Here is a 12570-nt window from a genome sequence, read left to right as displayed (position 1 = left end):
AGGTGTGTGACTAGTTAAGAGAAGTGAGACAAAAAGAACTGGATGAGATTCGTTAGGAACAAATAGAGAATAGTTCATTTGGAAAGAAAAAATATGCAGTGAAGTAAGATTAGGACAGTTGAGAAGTACTATATAGTATTAGTGGGTGATGTACATACTTACATATATATACACACATATATATATATGTATATATATATAAAATTCTACAGTATTGTACTTAAAAGTACAATACTTCCTAAGTATTCCTAAGTGGATAAGAAACAGTGCAGAGGATCATAAAGGAAGAGAGGGAAAACTGAATGGGAAGAAAACAGAGAGGGAGCCAAACCGTGAGAGACTGACTCTTGACTCCAGGAACAAACTGAAGGTTGCTGTGGAGGAGGTAGGTGGGGGGGATGGGGTAACTGGGTGATGGGCACTAAGGAGGGCACGTGATGTAATGGTCACTGGGTGTTATACACAACTGATGAATCACTGAACACTATACCAAAAACTAAGGATCTGCTATATGTTGGCTAATTGAATTTAAATTAAAAAGTGAGCACGATAATTGAATATATGAAGGAGAGCAGAGTTTAAAATATCTATGGTATGACCTTTCATTCTCAGCATAGGGCAGTCATTTATGAAAATACTGTGCTCCTCCTGGATCCTGAAGTATTACATAGGAAAAATGTGGAGATGCAACAGAAGAGAAAATGTAATAACAAAGATGACAGCTTTTGGTCCAGAGGAGGTAAAAATGAAAGGCAATCGAAGCCTGAAGAAGACTAAGCCCTCCTTTGGCCTGTGGTATAAGCAGAGCACCAACAAAAATGAACTCAGAAACTGAAAGATGCTTGTGCCTTCAAGTGTTCAGGAGGAAATTCACTTCTTAGCATACTGCTACCAGACTTCACTATTCCCACGCTCCATGAAAACGCACAGACACCTGTGTGTGCAGTACAGCATACTTCCCCACTCACACTGTGGCCTTGTGAACCTCCCGGTCAAATGGTGTTGCACTGACTAAACTTTTCTTAGTGTACTTGATCGCTTTACTCAAAGTCTCAGCCTCTGTCAAAGAAATTTTCATTGAATTTAATGGCTGGCCAATACCATGATTTTTAAAAGGCCAAAAAGAAAAGACTTTCAGAAAATACTATCTTGGCAGAATAAAATCTTAATCATTAAAATATCAGTACCTGGAAAATTATTTTTCCCTGACTAATAGTAGTAAGAATCTAATAGTAGTAAGTAGTAAGAGTCTAATAGTAGTAAGAGTTGCAAATCCTATTAAATAAATGCCCATGATGGATTTTGTAGAAACTGTCCCCAAATACTCTAGGCCTCTCTGTTGGTGTAGGGAAGGAGAATGCATGTGGGGGTATAGGGATGCTTAGGGACAAAGAGTATTTTCAGGTAGAAGGACTATGTTTGATTATCTAGCTACCACTTAAGTGGTTGAGTAAGTTTGGGGAAGGTATTTCTACTCTTCAACGTTTGGAGGCTTTGGTTTTTGTATCTAATCTGAAAATGGGGTTAATGCAGTGATATGCTAGTAAATGTTTTGCAACTGGCTCTCTAGGGCCAGAGTTCCCCTTTTTGTAGCATTTCCTTTCTATGGTGTAAAGACTCTCACCAGGGTGGATTTCAAGCTCTCAGTGCGGTGTCGCTGAAAAACATAAGCTGGCTTCAGCAGGCCACTGCTCATGTGCATGGAAGCACCGTACACAATCATACTATACAAATGTTGTCACCTTCTTACATAACATTTTCTTTTGTATGGTACTTGGCAACAAAAACTATTATCTTTGTGTAGCACAGACGAAAATTAAACTCTTAAAAATTTTATGTATATTTCATGTAGGAGAGTAGATGTTTTTAAAAAGATGTTGAACAAAAATTCTTGGCTGTCAAAAAATCTAAAAAATTCAGATTATGCTACACTGTTGGGAATAGAGGGAGAGAACTTATGTGGGGAAAGAATATTTAATTAAAAATTGTTCATATACATAACCGAGCTCCAAAATACATGAAGCAAAAATTGACAGAATTGAGGGAAAACACGGTTTAAAAATAAGAACTGGAATCATATGGTTTTGCTTACTTGTGGAGCATAAGGAATAACACGGAGGACATGTGGAGAAGGAGAGAAGGGAGTTGGGGGAAACTGGAAGAGGAGACGAAGCAGGAGAGACTGTGGACTCTGAGAAACAAATTGAGGGTTTTGGAGGGGAGGGGGATGGAGGGTTGGGTGAGCCTGGTAGTGGCTATTATGGAGGGCATGTATTGCATGGAGCACTGGGTGTGGTGCATAAACAATGAATTCTGGAACACTGAAAATAATAAAATAAAATAAGAACTGGAGACATTAATCTTACTTTCAACAATGACTTGAGCAACTAGACATATTAGCAAAGAAACAGAGAACTTGAACAATAGTGTAAGCCAACCGGACCTCCCAGCATCTAGAGAATGCTCCATCCAAAAACATTCTTCTTAATGGCACACAGAACATCATCCAGGACAGACTGTACGTGAAACCACAAAACAATTCTTGTGAAATTTTTAAAAAGACCAAAATCATACAAAATATGTTCTCCAACCACAACAGAATAAAATCGGGAATCAGTAACAGAAGGAAAACTGGAAAATTCACGAATATGTGGAAATTAACCAGTGGGACAAGGAGGAAATCACAGAAAATTAGGAAATAGTTTGAGATGAGTGAAAGAATACAATATATCAAAATTTATGCAATGCAGCAAAACCAGTGCTCAGAGGGATATTTATAGCTATAAGTTTCTACATTTAAAAAAACCCGAGATCTCAAATCCATAACCTAACTTCTCACCTTAATAAACTAAAAAAAAGAACTAAATATAAAGCAAGCAAAATGAAAGAAATCATGATTAGAGGAGGGATAAATGACATGAAGAATAGATTATAGTAGAAAAAATAAATGAAACCAAAAGTTGGCTCTGCGAAAAGATCAACAAAATTAACAAACTTTTAGCTAGACCGACCAAGAGAGAAGACAGATTATTATGAAAATGAGGACATTATTGCCTACCTTACAGACATAAAAGGGGTTATAAGAGAATACTATGAACAACCGTATACCAACAATCAGATAATCTACAAGAAGTTGTACAAATTCCTAGAAACACAGAAAGTACTAAAACTAATTCAGGAAAAAATATAAAATCTGAGTAACCTTTAATAACAGATTGAATCAGTAACCAAAACAACAACAACAACAACAAAAACCCACAAACCCCCACCGGCAAAGAAAAGCCCAGGACCAAATGGCTTCATGAGAAACTCTACTCAATGTTTAAAGAATTAACACCAGTCCTTCTTAAAGTTATAAGCCAGAATTACCCTTTAACTAAAGCCAGACTAAGGTATCACTAGAAAACTAAATAACAATATCTCTTATGAGTACAGATACAAATACCCTCAACAAAATCCAGCATCAAACCAAATGCAGCATCATAGTAAAAGGATTATAAAGGTTGCTGGGTGGTTCAGTTGGTTAAGCATCTGCCTTCAGCTCAGGTCATAATTCTGGAGGCCCTGATCAAGCCCCATGTCAGGCTCTCTGCTCAGCAGGGAGTCTGCTTCTCTTTTTCCCTCTGACACTCTTTGCTTGTGTTCTCTCTCACTCTCTCTCAAATAAGTAAATAAAATCTTAAAAAAAAAAAAAAGAGCATTATATACCATAGCCAAATGAGATTTATTGCAAGAATGCAAGGTGGGGGCATCTGGGTGGCTTGGTTGGTTAAGCGTCCAATTCTTGGTTTCAACTGAGCTCATGATCTCGGGGTCGTGAAATTGAGCCCTGCATCAGGCTTGGTGAGGAGTCTGTTTGAGATTCTCTCTCCCTCTGGCCTTCCCCTCAGCTCCTCTCTCTTTCTCTCTCTCTCAAATAAAATAAATAAATAAAAAGAACACACAAAAAACTCCAAGAACGCTAGGTGGTTCACCATATAAAAATCAATCATTATAATATATCATATGAAAAGTCCCACATGATCATCTCAATAGGCACAGAGAAAGCATGTGACACAATCCAACATGCTTTCATGGGGGAGGAAAAAAAAGCACTCAACAAACTAGGAACACAGGGAATTTCCTTAAGATGATTTCGTAAGTGCTTGTATGCTGCAGCTTGATTTGATTAAGCAGAGTGGAGTAAAGAAAATGACAGGACTTATTAAATATGAAAAGATGACCACCAAGCTTTTCTGATAATCAAAGAATATTAATATAACACAGGGCATCTGGGTGGCTCAGTGGGTTAAGCCTCTGCCTTTGGCTCAGGTCATGATGTCAGGGTCCTGGGATCAAGCCCTGCATCAAGCTCTCTGCTCAGCAGGGAGCCAGCTTCCCCTCTGCCTCTCTGTCTGCCACTCTGCCTACTTGTGATCTCTGTCTGTCAAATAAATAAATAAAATCTTTAAAAAATATATTAATATAACACAGAAGTACTTTTTTATTTATCATATTGACAGAGATTAAACATGTGTTGGGGTCTGGGTGGCTCAGTTGGTTAGGCATTTGCCTTCGGCTCAGGTCATGATCCCCGGGTCCTGGGATGGAGCCCCACATTGGGCTCCCTGTTCAGTGACGAGCCTGCTTCTTCCTTTCCCTCTGTCCCTCCCCCTGCTTTTGCTCTCTTTTTCTCTCTCTCTCAAATAAATAAATAAAATCTTTAAAAAAAAAAAAAAAAACCTTGTGCTAATATTCAAAGCTGGCAAAGGTAAGGGGAATGGGGTATAAAGTACTCAGGAGAATCCTGAAGGGCAATCTAATAAATCTATCAAAAGCAAGTTCGTTCCTACTCTTTGCAATTTCATTAAAAAAAAAAAAAGGTAACAAAATGGTTAGAAAAGTGAGCAAAGATACATATGCCCATCTACATATATACACAGCAGGGGTCCCTATTATTTTTTAATTGTCACGAGTACAGCTTTGCCAGAAGAGGGCACTCTTGCCCACAAGGTAGGTTAGTTTGGGCAACCCTGTCCTGGGAGCAAGGTTAAAAAACTCAAATACAATTTTTAGAAATATGGTGTCTGTTTTTTTTTTTTTTTTAAATTTATTTATCAGAGAAACAGAGGGGGAGAGAGCGAGCACAGGCAGACAGAATGGCAGGCAGAGGCAGAGGGAGAAGCAGGCTCCCCGCTGAGCAAGGAGCGGGACTCGATCCCAGGACTCTGGGATCATGACCTGAGCCGAAGGCAGCTGCTTAACCCACTGAGCCACCCAGGCATCCCGTGGTGGGTGTCTGTTTTTAACTGCCAAAAAACAGCCTGGGTGAAAAAAACTGACCCAAATATATTATATCAGGGCCCCATGAGGGTTTTCCTCCTGAAAGTAATGGAGGAAACTGGCAAATCTTATCCTTGAGGATGGAACTCACCTCTTCCTTTCACCCTTCCTTTTAATTATAATGGACTCTTTAAAAAAAAAAGTTATTTATTTTTATTGAGAGCTAATCAACATATCATATAACACATATAACTTTAAGGTGTATGATGTGTCGATTTGATACCTTTATATATTGCAATATGATTACCATGGAATTAGCTAACACCCCTACCACATGATTGATTGTGTGGGAGGGTCATGGGAACAATTAAGATCTAGCCTCTTAGCAACTTTGATGTTTATAATACAGTATTGCTGTCTACAATCACTATGCTGCACACTGAAACTCCAGGAGTTATTCATCTACTGGTTGCAAGTTTTTGCTCTGAAATGATTAGCTCCCTAGTGCTCCCACCCACGGCCCCACCCCCCGGTGCTCCCATCCTAGCCTCTGGTAACTACTGTTCTACTCTGTTTTTAGGAGTCCAGCTTTTTTAGAGTCCACACATAAGGGAGATCATCTAGTACTTGTCTGACAGGTTAGTGAAGTTTTATCTTCTTTCTACTCCTCCTGGTCAGCTCTACTCCTCAGGCCCCCGAATTAATTTGTCCTTTATATTCTCTCTTCAGGGTCCCATGAGGGTTTACTTGATTAATACAGATGAATTAAAACACTGGCCTTCTGAAGTAAATATGCTCACATTCGTTTTCTAACAAAATTGTATCTTAAAAATAGGCTCTTGGGGGCACCTGGGTGGCAGTCGCTTGGGTGTCCAACTCTTGGCTTCGGCTCAGGTTGTGATCTCAGGGTGATGGGCTCAAGCCCTGCACTGGGCTCCACTCTCAGCCTGGAGTCTACTTGGGTTTCTCCCTCCTCCCAGTGCTCCTCTCCCTATATGCTTTCTCGCTAAAATAAATACATTTTTAAAGATGGGCTCTTGGACAATTTGATAGATTCTTCAGGGGGCGTGAGATCTTTGGACAGCTACCAAATTTCCACCTGATGTTGACCTTCTACTCTACCTGTGGGTAGACATATTTAGGTTAAGGTGTTTTTAAATAGAACCTGCTATTTTCCCTAAGTGCCACAATGAATATTTTTCATTAACTTAAAATATATTTCCATTAAAGGTAGATGAATGGGGGGAAAGAGGAGAAAAATGTGAGAAGGCAAAATAAAATTTAAAAAAGGAATCTTAGGGTGCCTGGGTGGCTCAGTTGTTAAGTATCTGCCTTCAGCTCAGGTCATGATCCCGGGGGTCCTGGGATCGGGCCCCACATCAGGCTCCTTGCTCAGCGGGAAGCCTGCTTCTCCCTCTCCCACTCCCCCTGCTTGTGTTCCCTTTCTCATTGTCTGTCAAATAAATAAATAAAATCTTTTAAAAAAAATCGAATGTTAGCACAATAGATAATCTAAAAGTAGATCCAAGTAAATATGCAGGTTTATTCTAAAGATGGTATTTCAAAGCACTGAAATAAATGATATGGTATTTAATAAATAGTGCAAAATAACTTATTAACTATTTGGGAAAAACAAGCAGGACCATGACCTTATTTCTTAAAGTAAATGTGGGTGGAGCAAAGGTCTAAATGTGACAGTACAACCATAAAAGTACTAGAAAAAAGACATAGGTGGATAATTTCCTAAGCTTGGGGAGAGGAAGACCTTTATAAACACCTCGTAGAACCTAAAGACCATGAGGAAAAAAAAAAAACAAACCTGAGAAGTTTTAATGTAAAACTAAATAAAAATAAGTTTAACGGCAAATAGCCAGCTGGGGAAAAATATATGCAACATGTATGACATACAAAAGGGCACCTTGAATGTACAACAAACTCCTAGATACCAGTTTCAAAACTCGATAGCTCAGTAGAGAAGATGAGCAGAGGCCATGAAACAGGCAATTCACAAAAGAAGTCAAACTACCGAAAAACCAAAGAAAACACCTGACTCTAGCTACTAGGTCATCAGGAAACAAAGACGATCCTTCACAGAGGGCAAGGGCAGAACATCTGCAGAAGGCAGACCAGTGAGGAAGGAGGAAGTGGAGGTGCTCTCCCCGCACCGTGGTACACGGTGCAGCACTCCCCAGGCAGCTGGGCAGTAGAAAGGAATATTAAAATTCGTATTACCCTCTGACCCAGTAACCCCACTTCTAAAATCTACCCGAAGGAGGGGTGCCTGGGAGGCTCAGTTGGTTGAGCGTCTGTCTTCAGCACAGGAATGACCTCAGGGTCCTGGGATGGAGCCCCATGCCAGGCTCCCTGCCCAATGAAGAGTCTCCTTCTCTCTCTGCCCCTCACCCCATCCGTGTTCTCTCTCTCTCTCACAAATAAATTAAATTTAAAAAAAATTCATTTCAATCCAATCCAATCTACCTGAAGGAGATGGTACCAAAACGTGAAAATGTGTGCCATTAGGATGTGGCACTAGATCTCTGCCCTCCTCTATCCCCTTCTCTCCCCAGATCCCTTAGTTCCCCTCCAACCTGGGGCAGGGGGCGGGGGAGCGGGCAGGGAAATGTGGAAGAGAAGCCCCAGGCCCAAGATTCCATCTGCTTTCCTTCCTGATCCCAGAGTGGGGGCAGGAAAAGAGGGTGGCATCCCCAGCCTCCGGCACTGAGGAAGAAGAGGGCTCCTAACCCCTGAACTCTGACCCCCCACACACCACATCTCTTTTTCCCCCTGAGCCCAGGACTGGGCCACTTCTGGGTGGAGCTGTGGGTTCCAGCTTGGCTCACATTGAGAATGTAAGAACTACAAACAAAATTTCTATTAAATTAAGCTTTGTGTCAAAAACAAAACAAAACAAAACAAAACAAACAAAAGACAGCTGTGCCAGGGGAAAAGATCACTAGTAGACACAACAGTTCAGACTAAGTAATCAATACAATTTATGGTAAAACTCTGTATTTACTGACAGGAAATGATGTCCACAACATACTGCTGAGGGAAGTTAAATACCTGACTTACAGCCTTCGGGACCCCATTGTAATATATACCATTTACATAAAATTCAGACATTTAAACAGTATACAGAGAGATGTCTAGAACAAAGTTCACCACAACATTGAGTAGTCTGCACTGGATAGAGGGTTTCAAGGAAACTCAAAAAGAACCTTTCCTACTTACTTGTATTTTTTTATGTATCGGAATTTTCAAAAAGTATGTATCATGTTTACAAAGACATTAAAACTATGCCCAAAGAGGAGAAAAATTAAAAGTTAACCTCAGAACTGATCCTTTATAGTTTTATTTATTCATTTGTTTATTTTAGAGAGGGAGATGGGGTGGGGGAAGGGCAGAGGGAGAGGGGGAGAGAGAGAATCCTAAACAGGGTCCATGCCCAGCTCAGAGTCACATGCAGGGCTCGATCTCCTGACCCTGAGATCACGACCTGAGCTGAATTCAAGAGTCAGAAGTTTAACCACCTAAGCCACACAGGCAGCCCTGTAATTTTATTTTTTAACTAAGTAAAGACTGGTACTTATTTTGGAGGATAACCTCTGTTACCAAAGGAAGGTGTTTTTCACCCTGGTCCTGGGTTATCTGTATCAGAATTGCTGATGGTGCTTGTTTAAGAGAGCCCCAAGGCTCTCTCCCCACCACCACTCTCTCCTAGCCAAATCCAGGCAATCAACCACTCTGGGGGTGGGACCCTCTATATGGTTCCCAAGCACTCCTGGGGAAATGTATGTATACTTAAGTCAGAGAACCACTGCCCAGAAAAGAAAAAAAAAAAATGAGGATTAGCACGTTCATCTGAGTTAACTCATATTTGTTTATATACATTCTCTCCCTCCCTCTGTCTCTCCACCTGTTTTCCCACACTGTATAGGAGCTGAAATTGAGATGAGCTAAGGGCATCAGATATCAGGTTTAAAGGATTAAAATATTTAAGAAAACCCACAGAATGACTGATATTCATGGTAATCACCAACCCTCTTGTCTCAACTTACGCAGTACTTGGGTTTTTGATGAAGCCAGTGTTTATGAAATTAGGGCAGAGACATGTTGTTTTGACTCCAGTTCTTTCTAAAGCAGCCAGTTCTTCAGTCAAAGCTTTATGAAATCCAACAGCAGCAAACTTGCTTGAACTGGAAATAAACAGAGAGAGGTCACAAAAGGATTCAAGGAAGCTGCTGCATCTACTTAATTCCACTGTCCGTCTTCCCAAGTTAAGTGTGCTCTTGGGGCTGGCTTCATGGCCAACAGCTGAATCTCCGGGTCCAGCCCTGACCTACCGAATCAGAACTCACAATATAGAGTCTCAGGTAAATTTATAGGCATTTAAGTCTAAGAAGGAGGGCGCCTGGATGGCCTTAGTTGGTTAAGCATCTGACTCTTGGTTTTGGCTCAGGTCATGATCTCAGGGTTGTGAGATGGAGCCCAGGTTGGCCTCTGCACTCAGAGCGGAGCTTGCTTGGGATTCTCTTTTTCCCTCTCCCTCTGTCCCCCCTGCTTGTGCTAAGTGCGTGGATCTCTCTCTCTCTCTCAAAGATAAATCAATAAATCAATCTTTAAAGTCTAAGAAGCATTGGCAAAGACCTCTTACTACATCCCCACACCACTTACTGAAGTGAGAACTGAGTAGGTTCAAAGGTCTCGCTAGGGAAATTGACAAAGTGTTTGCTTTTGTTGTTGCTTCCCTAAGAGTTAATGTCACCATAGCCTGTTAATTATCTAACATACCCAGGAATTCCTGGGAAAACTCCCCAGGACAACTCTTATTTTTCCCTTTAAGTCTCAACTTCACTTCCTCAAAGAGGCCTTCCCCTCACCTCTAGACTAAATTACTTCTGCACTATATAGTAATCTTCTGTTTTTCACGATAGCCTGTTTAGGGTTTGTCATTAAATATTCATTGGGGTGATTTTTTTTTTTTAACATCTGTCCTTCATACTTTTACTATAAGTTTCATGATTATTTTGGTTTCCAATAAATCCCCAGGGCCTAACACAGTGCTTGGCTTATCATAGCTGCTCAATAAATATTTGTCAAACAAATGAATCAAAATGCAAAGCACTTCTTATCATTACAGCTCCTTCATTTGGGAAGAGAAGAAAAGTAATCATATTCTTTTTTTTTTTTTTTTAAAGATTTTATTTATTTATTTGTCAGAGAGTGAGCGAGCACGCAGAGAGAGTGGAAGGCAGAGTCAGAGGGAGAAGCAGGCTCCCTGCGGAGCAAGGAGCCCGATGTGGGACTTGATCCCAGGACGCTGGGATCATGACCTGAGCCGAAGGCAGCTGCTTAACCAACTGAGCCACCCAGGCGTCCCAAAGTAATCATATTCTAAGCAGGTATTATTTTTCTAATTAGGTTTTTTAAAAATACCTTTATTGAGAATTAAATTCATGTATCATAATCTACCCATTTGAAATGTACAATTCAATGTTTTTTGGAATCTGACATTATTTTAATTTTTAAAAATTGTGTGAAAATATATATAACAAAATTACCCATTTTAATCACTTTAAAGTGTGTAGTTTGGGGCCATTAATTACCAGATTATTCTTCTGTAAGTCTGTATTTATTAGCGATTATACAAAGTAGTTGTAAATTCTTGCCAATTAACCTGTGCTTTGGAAAATACAAACCTGTGGAAAGTTCCCTCAACTTTTTTTTTTTTTAGAACTCACACATATACTGAAAACTTAAAAGATGGCTAGATTTACTTACGTAAGATATAAACCTTACCTTGAAAAGACACAAAAATAATCATATGTAAAACTGATCACTGTCAGACACTGTCCTTAGTTATTCAGATGTATTATTGCATTGAATCTCCACAACGACTCTTTGCAATAGCTGTGACTATGATGCCCATTTACCAGAAAGGAAATTGAGGCACTGGGATGGGGGAGCTGGTTGGATATAATCTGAAGCTACCCCTGGTTGCATACACAGGGTAGGGAGGCCAAAGAAAGAGGCGGACCACTCTGTATCGGTGGGTGGCAGGCTTAATAAGCAAGGGAACTTGGGACACTCATCTTGCGCAGATGTAAGGTGAGTAGATTCCCACACCACCAGCCAGAATCTTTAAATTTTATATAGAGGCCTTAACTGGGTTCAGCATATATACCATTCAGATGGTCTTGACACCACTTTTCTTTTCTTTCTTTTTAATGATTTTTATTTGTTTATTTGCAAGAGAGAGTGTGAGAGAGAGAGAGAGACCACAAGCAGGGAGAGTGACAGGAGAGGGAGAAGCAGACTCCCTGCTGAGCAGGGAGCCCGATGTGGGACTTGATCCCAGGACCCTGGGATCATGTTCTGAGCTGAAGGCAGACACTTAACCAATTGAGCCACCCAGATGTCCCTCAACACCACATTTCTATCTCAAGGCTGTGTCCTTAAGGCAGCTTTTGGGAACCAGGAAGGCAGTTGGATACTGTTACAAGGACAGGGCGGTGTGGAGGAGCCTACAACTGCCTACGTCCAGCTCCGCAGGTCACGGCTTCTGGACGAGCTCCCTCAACAGGGTTACAGGACTTGCCTAAAGACACAAAACAAAGTGGTAGAATTGGGCTTTAAAATTGGGCCAATAAACCAGGCCCCTCTATAAGATGCACTCTAAACCTCATTAGCTCCCGCCCTAGTTAAGAGGCAAATGACAAACTGGTAAAGCAGTTGCAACAGGTAAGCCATGGGTAAGGGTTAATACAGGGAACTTTGTAAATGAGTAAGACAGTACTCTAGTTGATAAGCGGCTGAAGGACATTAGCAGGAAAGTCACAATATAAAAATACCAATGGGTGTATGCATATAAAAATGTGTTATTTTAGGAATAAAATAAACACAAACTAAAACAAGTTGGGGGGGGGGCTGGGTGGCTCAGTCGTTAGGCATCTGCCTTTGGCTCGGGTCATGATCCCAGGTTCCTGAGATCGAGCCCTGCATCAGTCTCCCTGCTTGGCAGGAAGCCTGCCTCTCCCTCTCTCATTCCCCCTGCTTGTGCTCTTTCTCTCCCTGCCTCTCTCTCTCTCTCTGTCAAATAAATAAATAAGATCTTAAAAAAAAATAAATTGAAAAGATAAATAAAATAAGATGGGATTTTTGCCTAGCAGTAATGGTGAGGATATGAAGAAATTTTTGTTAGAGTTGCTTTTCAAAGTACAGAATGTTTTCATTTTAAATCATTGAACTAGGAATCTTTTCTCTTTAAGCCTTCAATATATGTCTAAGCTTAAAAATAAAAATGAAAAC

At 40.5% G+C, this 12570-nt stretch overlaps 1 protein-coding gene across 1 annotated transcript in view; it reads right to left on the bottom strand.

Moving 5' to 3' along the window:
• The window catches only part of HSD17B11 (hydroxysteroid 17-beta dehydrogenase 11), a 38005-nt gene that overhangs the window by 8191 nt on the left and 17244 nt on the right, over positions 1 to 12570 (bottom strand). The window contains exon 5 of the mRNA XM_059173308.1: positions 9321 to 9458. Within this exon, the coding sequence (XP_059029291.1) occupies positions 9321 to 9458 (138 nt within the window). The remainder of the gene's footprint in view (positions 1 to 9320; positions 9459 to 12570) is intronic.

This window comes from Mustela lutreola, chromosome 1 (genome assembly GCF_030435805.1).
Source record: "Mustela lutreola isolate mMusLut2 chromosome 1, mMusLut2.pri, whole genome shotgun sequence".
In the NCBI taxonomy this organism is placed as follows: domain Eukaryota; kingdom Metazoa; phylum Chordata; class Mammalia; order Carnivora; family Mustelidae; genus Mustela; species Mustela lutreola.
Note: the sequence above shows the minus strand (reverse complement) of the source record. Positions and strands in the feature narration are given on the sequence as shown.